Source organism: Bubalus bubalis, chromosome 2 (assembly GCF_019923935.1).
Source record: "Bubalus bubalis isolate 160015118507 breed Murrah chromosome 2, NDDB_SH_1, whole genome shotgun sequence".
Classification (NCBI taxonomy): domain Eukaryota; kingdom Metazoa; phylum Chordata; class Mammalia; order Artiodactyla; family Bovidae; genus Bubalus; species Bubalus bubalis.
Window position 1 is genome coordinate 31950151 of NC_059158.1, and position 23567 is coordinate 31973717.

Consider the following 23567-nt stretch of genomic DNA (forward strand, 5'->3'; position numbering starts at 1 on the left):
CCAAGGAGTCATTTCAGGTTTAAAAAAAAAATCCAATTATTCCAATCCAGACATCAAGGAATAGTCTCACTATGTAAGTGATGTTTTCACCTCAAGCCCCTCAAAGAAAAAAGTTAAATAAAATTTTCCATGGTCCAGTTTGCATATAATTATTTTGATCTAATATTTACTGGGTTTACAACATTATAAAATACACACAAAAAAACAAAGTTTCCTAAAGTGGTTCCAATACAGATAATTTGAGAACTTAAGTACATATAATTATTTTAAGTATATTTAACAACTCAGTTCATACAGGTTGACAAATAGAATGGAAAAGTATACTGCCTAAAGATTTTAAGAGATTAAACTCCACATTCTGTAAATTCTATTAAAAAAATAAGCCACTACATATCACACTAAAATATATTTTAAAGTACACTTTCCCTCTTAAATGGCAGTGATTATACATTAGGGCAACCACAGAGCACTTATAAACTTTTTTCCATTCAACATCATCCATACCCATGATACATCCTGTTTGGTCAGCTCCAATGTCTCTCTTGGGTCTGAACTTTTGTTGGAGTTTTCCTATTTTGACAGTTACAGCCTTTTCCCATAACTGCAGCTATCCATCCAGAAATGCCCAGAGTCTGAGGCTGGGGGAACAGGTGGTTCACAGGTGAATGTGAAGAAATCTCTCACCTTTCTAAGAAAAGGGATATGATTCAGTGACTGGAGACATAATTGTGTACCACAGGCAGTTTATACGATCACTTTTTAGGCAGGAAGCTTTTCAGACTGAATAAGATTCAGGCTGGAGACAGCTTTCATGTGATTTCTGAGTTCTCCCTCCCTCTCTCTCAGGCCCTTAGTGTTAGGGAAGGAGGGATTAAGAGAGGCTCTATGTCGACTGACTTCATGTTACCTTTGCTTTTAAATGCCACTGAGAGACTGATGATACCAGATGTTTCTTTATTAAAAGGACCTGTCCACCTGAACTTTAATCAGATAAGCCCCGTTTTTCATATATTGAGATTCTTGAGAGCTAGCGAGAAATTCAGGCTGGAATGGGATATATCACAAAGCAGACATTCTTCTCTGTTTTCATTCAGATGTGGTCTCTCTGGCTGTCAGGAAGTCCTTAGCCTATGTGGTAGAGACCTAACCAATGAACACAGATCACAGGGCACTGAGAGAATGAGGCTTCTTTCCTTGAGATCCAAACTTTTTTTTTTTCACTCTCCTGGCAAGAAAAGGTACATCAACCTCCTTCAACACTAGGGAAACTCAAAATGTTTATTCATTCACCTCCCTTTAGTTTATAGAATATGCACTTTAATGACAACAGAAAAGTAAATGATCAGATTTCAGTTGTAAATACTGACACAACACATTAAGTATATTCCTTGGTCCCTATGTATGGATGTATTTTTCCACATTCCTACTGTCCACTTCAGGTCTGAGATGCCGTCTCCCTTCTGGCACTTTCTCCTCTAAGCAGGCTCTACAGCATAGCATCTCAAAGCTTGAATCTTCTCGCGCAAGTTAAGTGGTCAGGATTTGATCCTTCTTTAGAAAACGCTGTGCTGGGGTCTCATTGGGTGGTCTTGTGTGATCCAATCAGATTGCTTGTGAACAAAAAGAGGAGTCAAAGAGAACTTGGGTTTCCAGGTAAATAAATAAAGTGCTGCCCCCTATAAATCACAGTCTCTGTGGAGTAAGGTGTCTTCCTAAAGAGGTAGAAATAATAGGGGGTGTGTGTTGCAGATGCCCGCATTTCAATGATACTGAACACTGTATCTTTAAGGGCTTAAAATGGACTGACTCCACTCATCTCTCTGATTTTTTCATAAGTAAGCCAGAACACCAGTGACCAAGGGGTCTGAAAGATTAACCAAAGAAGTTAGTGCATATTTCAAAGCAATTATAAATCTTCTACACATATGCATACACATCTTTGAATGATGAACTCATTTTGAATCCACTTAGGCTGAAAACAAATATTTTGGCATTTCACCTATCTAGAGCACCTTATCATTTACAAAGCATTTTCAGATCTTAATTTGTCACAGATTTCTCCAAACAATTTATAATGGAAAGGAAAGGTATTGATACCCCTGTTTTACAGATGAGGGCACTAAGGCTTAGCAATCAGATGCCTGCCAGCATGGTGGAGTTGGACCTTGGGCTTCTGACTTCCATTCCAGGGTTCCTTTTACTGACCATTACTGGATAAAAGGCTAGGACTCAGCATGAATTCTAGGCTGGGCTCTTTTCTTCTACATGTAGTTTGTGTAATGTATGGAGCATGACAAGGAAGCCCTGAAGAACTTGAAAGTAGAGATGAAAGATTATCCTTTGAGAATTTGATCATAAAACCAACACCTGGTATATCACATAATGAATATAAAAATGCACATGAAGTGGAGAAAAGGGCTTTCACCTCAGCAAGAACTGGCTATGAAGGTGGCACTGTGCAAAAGGAATTACAAGGGGATGAGGGTTAATCAAGAACAGAAGATAAAAATGCTAAAGACACACATGGAGATCACAGAGGAAACAATGGAAGTAATCATCAGAGGAAGTATGTCTTGGATCCAGTTCTTATCTGGTTTGGTTCCTAAGTTATGGGTAATATTGATCAGAGAGAAACCCTAATCACACTAGAGTATAGAGAAATAAACTTAAGCAATTAGAATGTAAAATGTATTTGCCTAGAGTGTTTATAAAGCAACATTTATGTCATACGTGTTTAGAAATGTTGAGCAAGTTATGCTAGTAGACTGAGGATTCATTAGTGGATTTAGGAGAATACATCTTTGGTCAATTAAGTGTATGAAGACATAGACAAAGAAGCCGTGACAACAACACAGCCCTGTGACAATGAAAGTGAAGTGAGCCAAGGATGTGACTGCAATTGGATCTAGAAGCAGAGGTCTCAGTTAAGAATGGACTAGGCAGTCCTTCCTGATGGCTCTGGTTATCAGACTTCTTCCTCATAGCAACCAAAGTATATGCGAAGGAAATAAATATTAACCAGGGATTAAGCAAAGCGAGGGCATGCTATCTCTAACTAGTGTAAGGAACTGGGATTAAGTTTAGGTGGGTTTTGAAGAGGAGTTAAACAGGGAGAGCCAAATAGCATCTGCAGGATATAAACTGGATATACTGAGCCTCTGCAGAAGGGCATATGGCCAGTACGTTCTTTTACTTGTTTTTTCCTCACTGGCATAGTTGTACCACTGAAAACAATCCAAGTGTATATGATGCCATGTTATCATAATTCTGGAAAAAACTTTTTTTCCTCCATGCTTTTACTGTGGGGCTGAACACACAGGGACTCTTGGGTTGACCTTTTGCAATATTAAGTTTACAGATAAGCTCTTCCTGGTATTATGATTCTGTGTTCAGCAGGCAACCTTCTGATTATGACTTGGCTCCCCTATAGTTTGAATTTAACTATCCAGAGGACTTCAGCATTGAGATCACTGGCCAGATGTATTTCTCAGTGTGGATGAGCCAATGTCCTCTGGTCATCGGTTTCAGTGAGTTTGGCTGAAGGGCAGTTGTATGTGCAAAGGCCGATTTACTTGGAAGTGCTCATGAGTCAACAGGCTTCTACGCTCAGGTCCTGTGGCAAATCAACAAAGCCACGCCACCCTGGTGATCTCGGGTAGTTAGCCAGTCTGTCTCCGGTAACCTCTCTTCATCACCACGCCCTGTCTCTGTTTTAAAACTTCCATAATGAGCTGCAGGACCTTGAGATACTCAGTATACCATCCTAGTTAGGACCATGGGTTTAGTTAGAGTTGAACAAATCTACAGTGGATTCCCAGCTTGGCCATGTACTAGCTACATGAACTTGAGTGAGTTTCTTATACTTTGAGCTGTATTTTTCTCATCTGAAAAATGAGGATCACACTACTTGTAATGTTAGGTTCTTTTAAGACTTAAAAAATTACGTGTGTAAAGAGCTTAGCACAAAGCTTGTCATACATTAGGTATTCATTCTGAGGTCATTTATACTTCCTGAGTCTCATGTTACAAAGACAATGGGTCAGATCAAGTGGTCTCAGTGCTCCTTTATACTGGGCTGCTCTGCATCACCTCTTGGTTTCGTTTTTCATCCCTGGTCTCACCCATCCTCATGGTCTCCCCCACCAGAAACATCAAAGTCTCGTTTCCCTTCTCTCCCTCCTTCCCTTTCTCTGTCTGATCAGTTACTCCGTCCTGTGGAGTCGAACACAAATGTTCTTGAAATCCACCTTCTCTCCATTTCTACCATCATCTCCTGGCTAGACCACCGCCCAAACTTCCCTTCTTGCATGCTAACTTTCACAATAGCTTCGACATTGCTGCCACAGTAGACTTGTCCCCAAGCAAATATTAGCACATGGCTCCTGGGTTCAAACAGGCGCCTGCTACTGCAGTTTCACCTCAACTACTGAATTGGCTCCCCAAGGTCCTTCTCAGCCTGGTGCCTAAATGCTCTTCTTTGTACTCTTCCCATCGCCTGCCCTCTGAGGACCTCCAGTCTAGCCACACAGACTTTTCTACAGTTCACCAGACATTTTGGGGTCGCCCGCGACTTGCTTTATGTTGCTTCCTCATGCTTTTCTTGACAAACACCTACTGATCCTTCAAAGCTCGGATCAGGGATCACCTCTGGGAGGCCTTTTGGGACTTCTCAAAGAGTTCAAGCCATTTTTCTCCACTATACGTGTTTTCATGTTTTGTTCACAGCACTGGCAACCTCTTTAGTAATCTGTGTACTCTGAAGCCAGACTGCCTGGGTTTGAGGCCCTGATGCCAGTAGTTAATAACCACCTAGCCTGGCCAAGTTATTTAGACACTTCACTTTAGTTTTCTCCTCTATAAATGAAATATATGATAGTAACCTTCTAAATAGATTGTTGGGAGAACTCAACGAGTTAAGCCATGAATATGATTAGCACAGCACTGGTCATATAGCAAGTGACTTCATAATCTTAGCTTTATAATCTCTGTAATTTTAACTACTTATGTGTCTATCTTCTCCCATCACATTGTACGCTCCTTGAGAGAAAAAAATACACATCTTATTCCTTCGTGTTACCAGCACTTATAATAGGACCTGGTTTATGCAGGCCAGGTCAAAATCTTCCTTTCCATTAAATATCCATAGATTTGAGATAACTTCAAAGTATAATCAAGACAGTGAAAATAATCTTTTACAGCTTAGGTGTGCTTTTGTATCAGATATTGCCAAGGGCTTTGGCTGTTAGTTTCATGTTAATAGATAGATACCTACTACCCTTGGTGATGTCATTTATCCCCAGCGCGTCAGTTATTATCTCTGTGTAGATGGTGCTCAGGTCTAATGTGCCATCCTCATAATTCTAAGATCCAGGCCAATATATGAAGCTGGTCATCTAGATATCTCTTCTTAGATGTCCTATGAGTATCCAAAACTGAACATATCCAAACTAAACTTGAGATTCCACCATGAAATCTTCTTCCCTGAAAATGATCCCATTTTAGGAAACTACATCATTGGTTGCTCAGGGCAGGAATCTGGGAATGAAGCTCGATTTTTTTTTGCTTTCTCCAACCATTTCCCCATCTCTATCCGGTTGTGTTCTTTTCTATCTCCTTTCTATCCCCACCCCCTTTTTTTTTTTTTTTAATCTATCTTCTTCTGTCCCCACTGTCATATTCTAGTCTGAGTTATCATTATCTGTCATCTGTCACAACTCCTGGTCTTTCCTCAACCCACACAGCAGCTAGAATGATCTTCCTAAAACCACACGTCATCAGGCCAATGCCCCTCGCTCTCATGGACCCTGTGGCCGTTCCCAGTCCCATCCCTGCCTCTCTCTGGCCTCACCCTGGGCTTCTCTCCTCCACATCTCCATGCCTTGGCCAGCTGGCTTTCCTTCAGTTCTCTGAATGCATCATGTCCTTTGTCCACTCCAGCTAGTTCCTACACCCAGAGTGTTCTTTTCTTCCATTTTAACCTAGTTAAGTCCCAGTCACTCTTCAAATCTCAGTGAGAAATCCATTCTCCAATGAGGTTTACTTAACCTCCTAGCGTAGGCGGTCCTTACTTGCTGTCTATTCTGAAAGCACCATGACCCTGCACCCTGCCCCCTCCCAACTCTTCACTCAGGGTTTGTCTCGACCTAGACTGGAAGCTCTAGCACTGGAGCAGGAACTGAGGCTCTTAGGTTCCTCCTAAAGTCAGGCACTGAGACAGGGCTTTGTATGGAACAGGTGCTCAATTCATATGATTATACTATATTGTGTAAAGCATTAATTGAATTTCTAAACCTGTAACTCCTATTGTTTCAAATATGTTCTAACTCACAAAATACTCAAGTACCTTGTTTTTATTGTATTTGTTATGTTATTTAGATAAGTCTAACTCTACATGTTAATTCACTTTAGTAAAAAACAGTATCCAAACCAAATGAAAATGATATGATGTCTTCTTCCTAAGCAGAGCTTTGTGGTGATAGATATTAATGGGTGGTAGTGGTGGTTAAGTCACTTTGTCATGTCTGGCTTGCTACCCCATGGACTGAAGCCTGCCAGGCTCCTCTGTCCATGGGATTCTCCAGGCAAGAATACTAGAGTAGGTCGCCATTTCCTTCTCCAGGGGATCTTCCTGACCCAGGGATTGAACCCGTGTCTCCTATATTGCAGGTGGTCTCCTGCATTGCAGGCGAATTCTTTACTGCTGGACCACAATGGATAATCCAATATTTATGATCAAAGTAACTAATTTTGTTTGAAATAGTGACATTTTCATAACAATGGTCTCTAGTATGAAATCTGTATACCTGTCTCAAACTGCAATATTTTGGCTAAATAGCAAAAGTCTTTACATTCAGAACAATCTATCCACTGGCTTTATAACATCAGACTATCAACCTATTCATTTCTGATGTAACTGAATTATTTTACCTTAATCTACCAAAGGGGTTGGACGTAAAAGAAAACAAAAAGAGAAAAGAAAGAATCATGATTTGGGGGCAGAACCATGCCAGAAGCCAGAAGTGAAAAGGGAAAATATTGATAGACGAAAAGTAATTTAAGTACAATAAAAACAAAAACAAAGGCAAGAAAAACCTAACTTTACCATTCGAAGCCAAGATGGTAAAAACCCTTTATAGAGACTCAGGAATCCTTCTCCTTGAACAGCTTGAATCAAGCAGTCAGTAGATGATTTATACAGAAGGCCCCTAAAAAGGAAAGAAGACAATTTTGTTAAATTTCTTACATGTAAATAGATGTATAAATAAAATTTAAAAAAATAGTCTAGGAAAACTTATTTAACTATCTTCTGCTAGTTTAGAACAAATAATATTTGTGCTTCTGTATACATAGGACACCTCTTTTGAGTTTAAAGATATTTTTCAAGGCTGACTCTTGGGATTCACCCCACCCTTGGTCTGATAACTTAGAATTCACTCCATCTAGTCTCTTCACAGAAAACATACTGTTTTATAGCCAATCAAATTTGGGTAATTTGTGTAACTTGGGTAATTTGTGTAACTTGTGTTACTCACAAGTCATGAGCTTCTGAAAAAATGCCCTGCAAATTCTTAACAAAGTATATTTTCAAAAACTCTATGAAAACAACAAAGTCACAATAAACACCTTGTGTCTAAACAATATGACGGTTAAATTAGCTGATTTCCCCAAATGCACAGTACTTTTCCATCAGACACAAAGCGGGTAATTGCATAAAAACAATTTCCTGGTTGAACACACGTAAACACAAAAATACATTTCCAGCAAGAATAAATAGGAGGAAGAGTCTTTAAAGAACATTGTTATTATAGACATTCAGATACACAGAGACTAAGACTTTCTATCTACCTTCCTTGTTTATCTCGTGGTTGATTCATTATTCGGCTTTTGATGACATCAGCAGGTGTTCCCAGAATAGAAGCTACCAGTCCAGAACATAAGCTGTAGATACAAATAAATGAAATTGAAAGGTAATATGTAGCAGCTTCCAAATTTTAAGGAAGGGGGATTTGATATTTGGAAAGAATGAAATACTAAATCTAGTCCAATAATATTCTTCATACTAATGCTCTTTTAGCATAAAATCAATGATAAATTCATTCATTCAAGAGCTAAAAAAAAATTAAAACAATATCTGGTCAACAGATATACACTGAACATCTGCTGGAGGCAGGCACTCTTCTAGGCAGTGAACAAGACAAATAAGATCCTGTCCTCAAGGTACTTAACTGGGGATAGGCAGAGGAGAAATGAATAATTTCAGGTAAGCTTAGTGCTGTGGAAAAAAAAATTAAATGAGATCACGTGATAGGGATTAATCAGGTGAGAGGCAGTCATGAAAAGGCTCTTGGGTGAGAGCAGATCTTGACATACATGGTTCCTTCTCACCAGCCAGATCAGAGACTAAATAGATGCAGGCAGAGAAGGCTGAGATTTTATTCTCAATGCAAAGGGAAAGGATCTTAAAGTGGGGGGGCAGAAATCACATAATCACTCCTTTTTGAAAAAGGCTTCTGGTCAGTTATTCAAGACAGACAAAATGGATGTGGCCAACCCACTGCAGACTAAATCAAGATTCTTTTAAATGAGTGACTCAACAGTTCAGAGGCCACCAGCAGTTCATTATGTATGTGGGCATGAGAGAGGCAATACAGGAATATGATCGACATCCCATAATCTGAGAAGCCATTAACTGCTGTAAACTTTTCCAGGAGAAACACAGATGACGAGAAGATGGGTGGTCATCCTGAATCAAGCGAAATGAAGGCCTGAGACCCAGGAGTTGGCAGCTGAGTCTAGAGACGGGAATCAGCGGGGTGGGAAGAGTATCGTATCTTGGGCTAATAGAAAGCTAGAAAGGAAAACTGTGGACAACTTTTATCTCTTCCCAGAACATCAAGTGTCTCCCAGAGATAAGGACCGCTGACTTCCGGGCCAAGCAAGGCCTTTGAAGTGTCTGAAGGCTGTGTGGTGGGGAGGTTGAAACTGCATTAGGAATCTTCACACTCTCTTACTTTGAACTGCTGGGGCAGCAAGCACCCAAGTTCTTTTATGACTCTTTCAGATCAGGATTGATCATTCAAAGGAGAAACACACTTCAGGAATACCTGAATTCAAGAGAAAGAACCCATATAACCTATTTACATTTTCCAGCAAGTGACCCGACTGTGTATATAACTTTTCTTGGGTCTCTGTTCACACGACAGGCCTATATGCAAAGATCTTACTGCTTCACCATATATATCCAGGAGGGATATATTTAACATTCTTTCTTTTAACATTTTTAACATTCTTTTAAAATTTAACATTCTTTTAACATTTTTTCCTATTTGTTCAGATCCTCTGAAAGTCAAGATTTAATATCAGAATTCCCCAGGCCAGAATACTGGAGTGGGTAGCCTTTCCCTTCTCCAGGAGATCTTCCCAACCCAGGGACTGAACCGAGGTCTCCCACATTGCAGGCAGATTCTTTACCAGCTAAGCCAAAGGGAAGCCCAAGAATACTGGAGTGGGTAGCCTACCCCTTCTCCAGTGGATCTTCCCAACCCAGGAATCAAACCGGGGTCTCCTGCATTGCAGGCAGATTCTTTACCAACTGAGCTACGAGGGAAGCCCTCATTTTAATATACCTTCATTATTTTTACATAGAAACAGGCAACCAACTACAAAATTCACCTACGTTCCAAAACTGAAGTCTACTAGAAACAGCATGCAAGGCCAGTCAAGAGGTGAGAAAAACAAAGAAGACAGAAAAATATACACAATTTCCCCTTTTTGGCTCAAAAGACTGGAAAGAAACACTACGTGTTCACTTGTCCACTTGCTTCAGAGAGGCTGGGTGCCGGCTCAGCTATACATATGTTTCAAGAGTGGACACTACTTCTACCAGAGTGTTAATATTATTAATAAATTCTACTTTTAAAAGGTAGGCAGCCCTCATTCATTAGTAGTCATTAATTAATGTACTTATTAAAGGATTTTTTTACCTGTATAATAACCACATCAAGGATCCCCTTTGGCAACCGTGGGCCTGTTCGGCACACAGACACCTTGGGAGGCGGCTGCCAGTGGCCTGCCTCATCCTCCTCTTATCAAACTGTTTGCAGGAGGTAGTGTGATCTGGCTAGGCTTCTTTAAATACTAAGAGAGCAAATACTGCATTACGGAGGCCTCAGGTAAGGTGGTTATCTAGAGTCAAAGTGAGAAGACAGAGCCGTAAAAGTTACATCAATTTTGCCTAGATACTTGACAGGAACATGGCTACTTTTTGCTATTGACCTTTGTCGCTCCTTGCCAGTAATACCCGCCAAGTGAAGCCCAGCATGTGTCTTAAGTGATGATAGACAGAGAATGATTGGGTATGTCTTCTGTTCTCTCCAGGAGACCGGATGGCTCTGTGCAAGGCTAGTCTATTAGTCCATAAGCATGGTTTCAGGATGAACAATCCTCTTCTGCATCAACTAAATAACCACGCTCATGTTATGATCCTCATACAGTGTAGGCTAATCTTTTGCCCAGTTTCACCTCTCAACAGCCTCAGGATTTAAAAAGAGGGAAAAGGGGGACTCTTCTGGTTTTCCTGTTCTGTGTAATTTCCTTTCTACTTCCTCCTACATTAATAGACCTCGCCACGTGCCTCCCCATCTCACTAGAACCCTAGCTGCACGTCTTCTACTGCTCCTTCCCTGCCCTAGAACTTCAGCGCACCCACACCATTGCTTTTAGTAGATGTGCTGCTCAAGTGAGCACAGACCCCATTGTTTTTAATTTTGGTAAAATACACATAACATACAGTTTACCCTTAACCATTCTGAAGCACCCGGTTCAGTGCCTGCACTATTTTTACTCCTCTTCTTCGTATCAAACTCCCTTCCCGCGAATGTTGATGGCTCCTATAAATCTCTCGATTGCTCAGCTGCAACCCTCTTTAAACCACAGCGAGCACTCATTCTACCCTGTGATGCAGCGTCCAGAACTTCTAGATCACACAGCACTGTTTGCCTACCCAGCTGTGAGTTCATGGACAGCAGCTTTTGAGCTGCCTCATGGACCACACATACGCCCCCTGATCCCATTTAAAAACCTGATCCAGTGGGTAACTAGTCCCTTTCTTTTAGCACTTACTGTGCAGTGTTTTTATACTTGTTCTGTTTTTCCCCTTGGTAAACTCCCTGGGAAGCAGTGTGGTTTACCTTTTGTATCTACTGCAGGGCCTTGCACAGTGTCTTTAACCCAAACGATGCTCAAATGTACCCACTGAATTGAGTTGGATAATCAACTGTCAGAATCTGACCCTGGGATAGCCCTACAAAAGGGCAAATATTGGGGGAAATTTAACCTGAAATATCCTGCCCCTCTCTTCCACATTTTAACTGTAACACACTTTAAGAAATTGCTCTTTATAAAGGTACTATTGCCTTTCTTTAAGGGTGTTATCACTAGGTTCCCAATCAGAAGAGATGAAAGTTAGAATTTATGCCAAATATGGAAGAAAGAGTGAGATAGGAAAAAATAGAAAGAGACAAGTTAAAACAGTCTTACCTTGATAAGCCATGAGTCACGATATTGTCCTCAAGTGGCGTATTCAATACCAAGTAGTGTTTTACTGTGTCATAAGTGGTTAAATCTGGCAATACACAGAGAAAGTTTAAATGTCATTCACTCAACAATGAACGTCTTCTGTGTCAAGAATGTGCTAAACGTGGGACAAGAATGTATACAAAGAAGAAAGATCCCATTCTTGTTCTCAAGCAGAGAAAAGCAGACCGACAGAGGGAGGGGGAGGAAAAAAGGAAGAGAGACAGACACTCAATTATATCATCTGAACATCTGAATCCAGCTTTGCTCAGAGTCAGCTCAACCCCTGCACTTCTCAGCGCTGGAGCTCACAAATTCCTTTTTTAGCCTAAGCTAGGCTGAATTGAGATTCTATCACTTTAAACAAAAGATCCTGGCCATTATTCTACATGAAGCTTTTTACACTTTTTTTCTAATGGCAATGAAGATCTGTTGAAAGGTTTTAAACAGGGGAGGACTAGATCACAGCCATGGAATTTTATAAAGATTACCTACACCAAAGAATAGGGAAGTGAACTGTAAAGAGCTAAGAATGGGTAGATACATTTGATCATTCACCGGACATCTGAGAGTGTACCATGTGGTGGGCATTATTCTACATACTGGGGAAAGAGCTGTGGACAATCGCCATTCTTTGTTGAAGGAGGAGACAATAAACAAGTAAGTAAATAAGCCACGTGGCATTTCGGGTGGCAGTAACTGCTCTGAAGACAAATCAGACAGGAAAAGGGGACAGCGAGGGTGCGAGGGTGGGGAAGGATGGTGCGTGTGAATTTTAAATAGAACAGCTGGAGATGACCTCAAAATAATATTTGAGTGGAGACCTGCAGGAAGCTTGAGGAAGTAAACTTTGGAAATGTGTATGAGAAAGTGTCCTAGGCAGAACCACAGTAGGTCAAAAAGGCAAAAGTCAGCTTCATATGTTAGAGGAACGGCAAGAACACTGGTTTAACAGGAGCAGAGGAGGCAAGAGACGGAGAAGGGGACTGGGGCAGAGGAGTGGCTGACCTGGGCTAGTATTTACAAGATCACTGTGATAGTCTACTCAGACTATGGGAGACAAGGCACATTAGACACGATACTACTGCAGTTCTTCTAGTAAGAAAGAGTGGTGGCTTGGATACTGGGGTGTGGAGCACTGGTCAGATTCTGAGTGTTTTGAAGACAGAATCAATAGATCAGCCAGCAGACTAAATATGGAGGGAAAGAAAGGAAGCAAAGATGACTACAAGGCTTTGAGCTTGAACAACTGGAAGGACAGAGCTGCCATTTATAGCGATGTGAAAATGAGAATGGACTGATTTAAATGTTTTAAAATAAGATGACAGGCACGGGTGATCCTGATGAGAACAATTTCAGATGCATAGTGGGGCAGAATGGCTGTGCGATGTATGTGTGTATGTGTGTGGGGGAACCAGTTAGGAGATATTTGTAGTGGTCCAGGAGGAGGAGATTAATAGTACTTTGGACCAGGGCGTAGCTCTAGGGATGAAGAGAAATGGATGAACTTGAGATCTCTCTGGGAGACAGAACTGGCTATATTTGGTGACTGGTTGGCTGTAAGGACTAAGTGAAAGCAAAGAGATCAAAATCATGCCTAGGTTTCTGGGTCGTTCAACTAAAAAGCCATCATAAAAATATGATGATATCATATTTTGAGATTGGGAAGAACAGAGAAGGAAGTGATTCAGTAAATGATTTGGTTTGGACACATTGAAAGTAATATATATTTGAGATACCAAATGAAGATGCTAAGTAGATGCTAGAACTTGGAAGAAAACTCTGGGCTGCAAAGATATTGAAGCAATCAATTGAGAAATGATAATCTGAAAGGTTTTCTGAAAACCAGAATATCTACTAATATGATACAGGAGACATCAATGGACTGAAATAGCAAAATATAAAATAGACTTATTTCCTTTAGTGTTTAAGTGGTATGTTACTATAGCTCTCAAAACTGCTATTTATCAGTTTCTTAGAATCATATAATCTTGGTCTTAGAAAGGAGTCTTTCATCCACTGATTCATTCATTAAACATTTGTTGATTATGTAAGAGGGACTGGGAAAGGTAAGAGGGACTGGGAAAATAAAGATGAATTAAATACAGTCCATGCCTTCAGGGGGCTCAGAATCCAGGGGGAGGAGATAGACACATAGAAGAAAGCAATGAAATGAGGTAAAAACAGCAAGAGAGCTAAGCACAGAGAACTACGGGAGCATATAAAGGGCATCCAACACACCATGACCCGGGAGGGCTGGCTGTGGGAGGTGCAAGAAAAGCACATGATGGAGAAGCCACCTTAGCCACGTATTAAAAAATCTGCAGAAGGAACTAAAGAGAAGAGGGAAGAGGACAGACAGCACAGACGCTGAGGCAGTTTGGTGTGTGTAGGCAGTGGAACCTTTCCACTTATGACTCTGCTTCACTATGTGCTCCAGAATCAATGAAGTGCTCAAACCCAGAAGGCACAGGTTGATTTATGCAAGCCTTCTGTGATATGAAATTTCCACTTTATTCTGTGAGTGATGAGAAGCCAGTTAGGGGTTGTAGGGATACCAGTAACGTGTTGAGATCTGTATTTTCGATAAAGCTCTCTGGATATTGGGTCCAAACTTGAGGGCAGTGGAAGAGGTGAGGTAGATGCTGTGGCAGGGGTCTAGTTGTGTTTTGATGGTTACTTCTGTAAAAATGGTCATTGTAAGGATACAAAGGTAGTTACTGGATGGGGGAACCTTTTTCTTTTCAATGAAATATAGTTGACATACAATATTATGTAGGTGTACTACACAGTGATTTGACAGGTGCATACATTATACAAAGGTCACCATGACAACAAGCCTAGTAATCACTGGTCCTCGTAGAAAGGTACTGCGATATACTGGAATAATTCCTTATGCTGTACCTTACATCCCCGTGGCTCATTTTTATAACTGGAAGTTTGCACCTCTTAATCCCTTGCAATTACTTTGGTTCCCTACTCCTCTCCCCTTAAGCAACCACTCATTTGTTCTCTGTATCCATGAGTCTGTTTTCATTTTGTTTTGTTTTTTAGGTCCCACCTTAAGTGAGATCATCTGGTACTTGTCTTTCTCTGACTGACTTATTTCACTTAGCATAAGGCTGGAGGGGGGAACATTTAAGAAATATTTAGAAGACAGAAGAAATCAGTGACTGACTATGGGAAGTGAGAGATGGGAATGAGTGAAGGAAACATTCAGGTTTCCAGCCTGAGGTGTCCAGCTGTACCAGATGGATTATACAGCAAGAGGAGCAGGATTACTGGGGGGAAAGATCTGTAGTCTAGATATAATGACCATCACATGTGGTACATATACCAGTTTGAATCTTAGAGGAAGGTATGGGGTGGGGAGGAACCCTTAGTCATGGTTTGGTATTATCTCCTTACTGCCACAAGTTGCTAGTTTTAGGAAATCCTTTTCATACATCATTGTAGAATAAAGTGAAACCACTCTAGGGAAAATATTCAATTACAACATTACAACATAAAATAAGACTGTTGCCAGTACATATTATAAAAATAATAAGATAAAAATTCTCATTTTCCCCATTGTAGTGCTTATAGTTAAAATGATTTAGGTGATCAGGACTTCTCAGAATTCAATAAAGTTTCCATTACCTCCCATATTCACCAGCGCTGCTCTTTGTATATTGGGTACCCAGCCTGCCCAAAGCCCACGTATTCCTCCTTCGGCTAAGATTTTTGCAAATGCATGATGCACACCACGAAATCTAAAGGGAAATAATAATAAATGTGAAAACTCTAGGCATTCCTGTGTATCAGATGCAACTGCATAAGCTTCATCTATAACTGTTATGAGTTGGAGAACAATAATATCTTAACTATCTAGAATTGTTAAAAATTAAAGCAACCTATGCAGGTCTAATTCCCAAATAAACTTAATAGTTTTTTAGAAAAAAGGCCAATTTTTTATTTAAACATTTTTTATGGAAATCCTTATAAACTGTAACATACATCCTCTTCTCAGATTAAATAGATCAAAACTCTTTTCTTGACATTTTACATCGTCTGTGCACATATTAATTATAGGAGGGAACAGTGTCTATCAGACCTTTAAGTTCATTTTCCTCATATTATGGGAGACCTTCAAATTTTGTAATTTTATCAAATGACAACATTACAAGATTAATTCTCATGTCACTTCACGAAAGAAATAATATTTTAGACCAAAAGTTAGGACGAAGAATTTCAGAAGAGTTCTTAAAACTGAATACTTTTGGCTTTATGAAAATTTATCTTTTCCTTATTTTGCACATTTTTCTATACACAGATGAAAATGGTGCTGGTGAACCAAAGCTGGAGACCTCTGATATAAAATAAAAACCTGGGTTGTATATAGCCAGAAATACCTGGTGTCGAATACCACCTTACCACTTACTAGTTGGGTGGCTTTACTCAGGCATTAAACTCTCTGAGTCTCACCAAAAAGATAATATGTTCTTTTACTGGGCATTCAGAATTGCTATTCTGCTACATAAGAAGTATGCTCAGGAATAATGGTCACCATAGCTAGAATTTATTTATTAATAGAATTTACTTATTAATGCACTTACTAAGCACCAGGCTTGTTATATATATATATATGTATGTGTGTGTGTATATATATATATATGATACATTTTATTCCTAAAAACTCTATGGAGTATGTTATTATTATTCCAATTCTCATCCGAACGAAGAAACTGAGGCTTAGAGAAGTTAAGAACTTGGCTAGGGTTATACAGCTAAAATGTGGTAAAGGCTGGATTTGAATCCCAGGTTGCTTGATCCCAAGGTTCATGTTCTTTACAGCAATTTTTAAAAAACTATTATATCAAAACCAAAATGTCTAACATGAGAGACAAAGAGAAGGAAAAATATTGAGGTAATCAGTGAAAACTCAGACATTTCTGGACCTCAACAGTTCCTTTTCTCCATGTAGCCAACCAAGGCAATATAACTTTGCCCTGCTCCATAGTAATCAGAAGTAGTTCCAAGATGACAAAATGGGTCCTGTGATGTTGTAAACTATATGGTTAAGTCAGAGTGGTACCCTTTTCTCCTCCCTGGTCCACGTTACTTAGGTCCCTGTTGGGAAGGGGGCCTGGACTGCCACAGCCCACCCTCACTTTGCACTGTGTCAGCTGGAGGGGCTGGAGAAGGCAACGGCACCCCACTCCAGTACTCTTGCCTGGAAAATCCCATGGACGGAGGAGCCTGGTGGGCTACAGTTCATGCGGTCGCGAAGAGTCAGATACGACTGAGCGACTTCACTTTCACTTTTCACTTTCATGCATTGGAGAAGGAAATGGCAACCCACTCCAGTGTTCTTGCCTGGAGAATCCCAAGGACGGGGGAGCCTGGTGACCTGCTGTCTATGGGGTCGCACAGGGTCGGACACGACTGAAGCGACTTAGCAGCAGCAGTTGGAGGGGCAGCAGGGCAGAGGGCAGTGGTCGTGGCAAACCACCAAAGGAGACCCCAAACCCTCCTCCACCTCTGGCTCAGCCACACAGCCATAGTGTTCAGAGAAGCAGACCCCTGCATGCTCAGCTCAGGACAGCCTACATTTTCTCTGTTTCCTGGCAGAGGGTTATCTGTCTGTCTGCAAGATCTGCCTCTTTTCCAGAAGAAACTGCCTAAGTGGTATTTGAATAAACTTGAATGCGTTTCTTTTTGAAAAAAGGCAGATTTTGACAACACAGCATAGTGCAACAGGAGGACTTTATATCACAACAGTATAGTAATATTGAAGTTAAAAAAACCCAAAAAACTTCCTTAAACTTGGGAAAAGAGGCAGAGAGAAATCAGACAGGGAAGTAGAACAATTCATAAGGTTTACCTTCCTATTTCCCTTCCTGCATGGAGAAAGGGAAAGAAAACAGGCTTTCTGGCACCTGATGAGCCAGACCTTCTGTCATGGAAACCATCTCAGATAGTGTCTCTTAAAGATGAAGAAACAGAGACTAGAAACGTTAAGGGACTTCCACAAGGCCAAGCCACGATGGCAGAACTGGAATTCACACCAGGGCAACTGTTAATGATCAGATTCTTTCTAGCAAGCACCAGTAGGGGACAAGTCTAGCTGCCTTGGCTGGAAAAGAAGCAGAGTGATGCACGCATGCAGTTTGTCTGGTAAAGAACAGGTACACCATAGCAGGTAAAGAGAAGGCCCCACTCCAGTCTCCTCTTAGGGAGTATCACTTCCAAACTAGGAGTCACAGTGAATGCCTTTACTGAATGTTGGGGCCCAAAAATGCAGAGGTCAAAGGGGAAAGGAAAGGTACCTGTTGGCAGAGGACCTACCGCAGTGGTTTTCCTTCAAGTTTCCTTTTTCCTTCCATTTGCATTTGAACCTTCACTAGGTCAGTGGGGTTGGCTAAAAATTGGCCAACAACACCAGCCATCATCCCTCCAATCACTGATTTCCTAATTATAAAAGGAAATACATTTTTCTAAAGGTTATTATCAATTTCACACTTTTTGTAGGAAACAATACCATGCTGGTACAGCCCCTGCATAAGAGATTTAAGACAAAGTGAAGCAAAAAAATAAACCCACACAAATCACAGAGGAGAGTAGATGGTTTGTTTACTGATGGGAGGGCTCAGGGACCAGGAGTCAAAATTCAAATCCGAAGTTTCAGGCCCCTTTAATGGCCTGAAATTCAAAGGAAGGACAGTTGCCTCAAAGATATAATTTAACTGCAGTTTAATTCTGACCACAGGGGAATAAAAACAGCACTGATATAGTCAGTCTAACAAAGGCTGGTAAGCCAAGTTTTATAGGTTACTGTTTTAGTAGTTTTATGAAATGAAAGGGTTTTCAAAACGTTCTTCTCTTTGAAGAGACTCTGTGCCTGGACTCTTTCTCCTTTCTTTTTATAAAAATGGAAATATAGTGGATGTATGATATTAAAGAAATTATAGGTGTACAATATAGTGATTCACAGTTTGTAAAGATTAGGCTCTATTTATAGTTATTATAAGATACTGGCTATATTCCCTGTGTTGTACAATACAGTGTATTATTTTCAAAGCAAAACTTACCAAAGGGGATAATGCTTATCTTCACTTTTGCCAAACACAACTTCACGGAGATGTTCATAAGTGACCATTCGACCTCCAGAATACACTGTACAAAACAGAGCATGGGAAGGATGAATTCAGCCCTACGTTTAATAAAGTAAGAGGATGCTTTCACATGGCCTAGCTGATCTCCTTAGCTGTGTCCTTTCTCTCATATAACCTAGGCTTCTGACACCTGGCCTTGGTGGTTCTCCAAATGTGCATGCCTTGTAAAGCCTCAGGCCTTCTATGTTGCCTGATCTTTTCTTGAATGGATTATCCCTTCTCGTCATTGCTAACTCCTCCTACTCTTTCAAGACTCCACTCGAAGAACATGTTTTCCAGAAAGTGCCCTCTGACCTGGCCTCCAGTGTTCTAGGCTGTCATTATACCTGTCATGCTTCTATGATCCCCCAGAACTCCCCAGGTGTGTGTCTAATACTGCATTTATCATCTTGATTAGAAACTAACTTGGTGTACTTGTTCATCTTTCCAGCAGACCATGAGCCTTTCAAGGCAGGTTGTGTGTGTTTTCATTACACTATACACCCTGGTACAGAGCTTGGGACACAGCAGGCATTTTCATTCAATAAATACACGCAACTTCACTGGATAATTTACTATGTTAAGGTAATCAATCTCAAACATATGAAATGAATCTTATCTATAAAATCACATATGTGGTCAACAAAATACAAATGAAAAGAAGTCAAACTCAAAATGATAATGGGAGGCAAGAAAAAGCTATTAAAGAAAAGAATAAGAAAGAAAAATCATGAAAATCAATACACAGTATTCAGAAAGAGAGGTTTTCTTGATATTTCAGGAAGTTTGATACAGGATTTTAGGATATTCAAAAACATACAAAGTACCAAAACAATCATCTTTCTGGACAGTTCCTGGTGAATATATTGTAATGTGCTCATCTGGAAAACTGAAGCTTTAAAAATACAAAGCTGGTAAATATTAGTACTGGGCACTTTTCTGATGAAAGGTCCCTACATACTTGAGGAATAATTAAAAATATATATACATATAGAGGAGGAAAATGCCATACCCATCCCTCCTCCTTTTGAAGGCAAGATATGTCCTGTCCACAAGCTAGAAACTCAATAACTTCTATCGTTGTGGGTGCCCCACTGGAAGCAGAGCAGAAAAGTTTCTCATTGGCAGTATTATAATTTCAACTGTTTTCCTTTCAGAGTGACTAAAGGCCCACATAGGTAGCCTGGGAAGTGAGGCAAAAATCACGTGTTGCTTTTACTCTATTGCCAAGGTTGGATTACATAGTCACCCATGCTGTCTTTCAGATCAACCTGGCCTTGGACACAAGGGACAGAGACTGGTAAGATCTGGCATTGCATTCAAATATATTTTCAATTTCAAAGAATATTAAAAAAATAATAATAATTTTGTGTTTAAAAGTTCCTCAAGTTGATAAAAATTGCAGTGATTCATCTTCTTCTTTCTTAAACTTAAAAAACCTTTTCATTAGGAATCCTTTCAAGCATACAGCAAAGTAGAGAAAAATAATACTCTATGTCTATCATGGAGATTTATCAATTACTAACATTTTCACCTTACTTGCTTTTTCTTTTCCTCAATTATTTCAGAGTGCATTAGAAAATTTCATGACATCGTGACAGTTCATCCCTAAATACTTTTGTATGAATTTATAAAGCCCTGAGGCTATAATTCCTTAATAAGCATTGGTGGTTAAGAGATAATATATTCATTTATCACATTAGTAGAAGGAAACTAGCTGGCTTTTCGACACAACTCAACAGGAAAGCAGAGGAGACAAACACAGAAATCATGACAAACTCACCAGCTAGAATCAAGATAAATACCTATGTGTCTGTAAATGGCGGGTGTCACTCCTTGCCAGAGCTTTAGAAAGCCTTCCTCCTGGACAATCCCTAGGGCTGTGCGTACCATGCCCCTATATGGAGCAGACTCTGTTGCACCATCTCCCAACCGAGCAAGGGCAGCTTCTCCTTGTATTTGAAGTCGAGTTTTTGTGAGGTCGAGGGGAAAGGTTGCTGATAACGACGACGACAAGAAAAAACAAAACGAGGGGGAAACTCGTAACATTCAGAAAAGTGAACCAAATTTTTTTTAGAAAATCACAGGACCCAGATTTTAGTCACCACAAGATGGGTGATTCTCAAATTTCAGAATACATCAGAATCAACTAGGGAGACTGTTAAAAATTATATTATTTCCTAGCCCCATGCCTATGGAATTTCAGTAGGCAGATAGGGTTAAGACATCAGCGGATTCTGACACACTCCCAAACTGGAGAATCACTGTCCCAGAGCACCAGAAAGAAAACAAAAAGTGACAAGCCTTGGGTTCTTTCCAGTCATAAATGTCCATCTAAAACCTACTTTTGTCCTCAATTTTTGCTTTCCAGTGGGAATAATTTCAGGTATCTATAGTCTAAGATGTGCCCTGGTCTGCAACCATGATTAAGAGCCAACGTGACTTTTAGAATACTGTACTAATATGGCAGGTTCTTAATAAATGCCAGATGAAGCTGAATTCTGTCATTTCATGGGTGATGCTCCTGTGTCGATGAATCACTGGCCTGACTGTCTGAAAAACAGAAGATGCATCATAGAGTTTATCATTTCTTTTCTACCCAAGGGTGGCAGGCTCAATATTCTTTCAAGTAAGGTACATGTTGAGTGTTTTTTTCCCAGCACTGATGAGTTTTCTGCATGACCTCCTTAACAAAATACCAACTATCCTTGAAATGTTTTTCCTAATGATTATATCTTGACTTAGAGGTAGACCTTTTGCCTTGAAACAAGTGAAGCTAACTGGCTCACATAAGGAAGATCAAGCTCATAAGTTAATATGCACAACGATTCAGACAAGTTCATAAACATTAGTGACACTGCATGTCTTTATAGTGACCACCGCCTGATACAAAACCATAGCTGTGCCTTTTCCACGAGAATAGTCAACGTGCACCACTGGTATTTGGAAGAGTTAATTATCTTGCTGATTGTTTTCCTAAAACACAAGTTGTGTACATACAGAGAATTTAAGCAGTGCTTTACTGACATATGAAGCCTGCAAAATCTTAAGATATAACCACTGCTATATTAGCATAATTATGCCCCTTCAAATAATTTTGACTTTCTTGCTGGTTACTTAAATAATGCTTCAGGTTCTGATCCTAAATTGTTTTGTACTCAAAACTATCTCATATTTTGATTCCCCCGGTTTTCACTCCCCACCCCCACACAATTCTCCACAAGTTTTTAACAGGAGGACGTTTTCTTTACAAAAGCCATTGGTCACAAGGGAAACTGGGTTAAAAAAAAAAAAAAAAAAAAAAACAAGAAACTGGGAATATAGCTAATCATTTAGCAATCTGCTTTAAAATTTTTTAAGTTGATGAACTGTATTTCAGTGAAAACAATGTATAATAATTCTTCAGCTTTGGGGGAACAGAAAGGAAAAAAAATAAGGAGGGTTCAAAGGGCAAGAATGGATGAGCACTAGGAGCAAAAAAAAAGAGATCATGTTTTGGCGCTGCTGGAAATAAAAAGTAAACTTGTTTTAGAACAGGGCAAACTAACACTTACAAATGATAATATATTGGAGCTACTGCTTTTTCTTTCTTTTTTTTTTTTAACGGGCAAGAAGATGAAAGCGTCATGTTAAAATGCACAGGGAAGGCTTCACAGGGGAAACACGGGCACTATACTCATAAAATTCCTGCAAGAAGCATCTCCTGTTCTTGCAAGAGCATCATAACTCCGCTCTAAGTAGCCCCTCTGACTTGCTCATGCAGATGTAATTGTTCATCCTCTCTGCCCTTATAACACCACCTCCATTACAATAAATAGCGTAATGTTAACTGTGTCTCTGCATGTCTCCCCACCAACCTGTAAGAAGGTCAGGGCTGGGTCTTTTTAACTGTATCTCCACAGTCTCCTGCACTGTGGTCATTATAAGAATGTCGTGATCAATCGGTGCCTTGCCTTGGATTTAGCGTTTATATATTAACCTCTCAGACTCTCGCAAGGTATACACAGTGTAGCTGAGTTCAGCTCAAAGAGGTCAACAGGCAGATGCTGAGTGGATGGATGCTCGGTAAGGAATGGGTTAAGAACTTAAGTCCCACAAGTTGAGTCCACAACTTGTACCCAAAACACAAAGATACAGTGAGGCTGGGTAAGAATATAAACAGAGATGTCCTCAATAAAGACGGAAAGTGGACTGTGGTTTTAAAAAGGGCATCCTCACAAAAGGGGAAATGATGCCTATAGGGGAGTAACAGCTCAGGAAGCTTCTAAAAGGACACATTCAGGCGCAACAGCACATCCGACGGAGACAAAATTGGAAGGAAGAAACCTTCGTGACCTCCACTCCCTCCTCCTCCTCCCAAGACTGGCCTTGCCCCCACCCCGCCACACCTGCCCGCAGGACAGGTGTGGACCGACAGGGTTGCATCCACTCGGAAACGAAGCCACCCGCCCGGCCCCCCACCCTCGGGCGGCCCCTGGAGGTCGAGCGGGGGAGGCCCAGGCTGGACGGCCGGGTACCTAGCTCGGCCACGGTGGCCGCGCAGCCCGACAGGAGGAACTTGCTCGCGCGGGGCCATCTCTGGGCGAGCGGCGAGAGCCTCTCCGCATCGTCTGGAGTCGACATTCAGCAGCAGCACGGGACGACGATACGCCCCTTCTGGCCCGCGTCCCGCGCCGCGGCTGGCCTGCCACCCGGCCAGGGCGGCCCCTTCTCAAGCGACACGCTGCGAGGCGGGGATCATTTCTCTAGCTTGGCTCGGCCAGGCGGGCCCAACGAACCCGCAGCCTCCCTGGCAGCCCCAGGCTGGAACAGCCCAGTGGATGGGGAGCGGAAAACAGCTCGAAGCCCCCGAGGCTTCTG

At 40.8% G+C, this 23567-nt stretch overlaps 1 protein-coding gene across 6 annotated transcripts; it reads right to left on the reverse strand.

The window, feature by feature from the left end:
• Positions 1–146: 146 nt before the first annotated feature.
• Positions 147–23560, reverse strand: SLC25A27 (solute carrier family 25 member 27). 6 transcript variants are annotated; one of them, XM_025268947.3, is made up of 9 exons: positions 23225–23558; positions 20513–21260; positions 18645–18729; positions 17902–18024; positions 15214–15326; positions 11539–11623; positions 7846–7938; positions 7103–7205; positions 147–1864 (listed from the first exon to the last, which is right to left on the reverse strand). In XM_025268947.3, exons 2-9 carry the CDS (start codon positions 20754–20756, stop codon positions 1793–1795), a joined length of 918 nt encoding a protein of 305 aa, XP_025124732.1. In that variant the 5' UTR covers positions 20757–21260; positions 23225–23558; the 3' UTR covers positions 147–1792. The 6 variants fall into 6 exon arrangements, 5 of the variants coding, with proteins under 5 accessions (XP_025124732.1, XP_044785268.1, XP_025124724.1 ...); XM_044929333.2 differs by having other exon boundaries at positions 147–1712; positions 20513–20704; positions 23225–23557; XM_025268939.3 differs by having other exon boundaries at positions 20513–20704; positions 23225–23557.
• Positions 23561–23567: the final 7 nt, after the last annotated feature.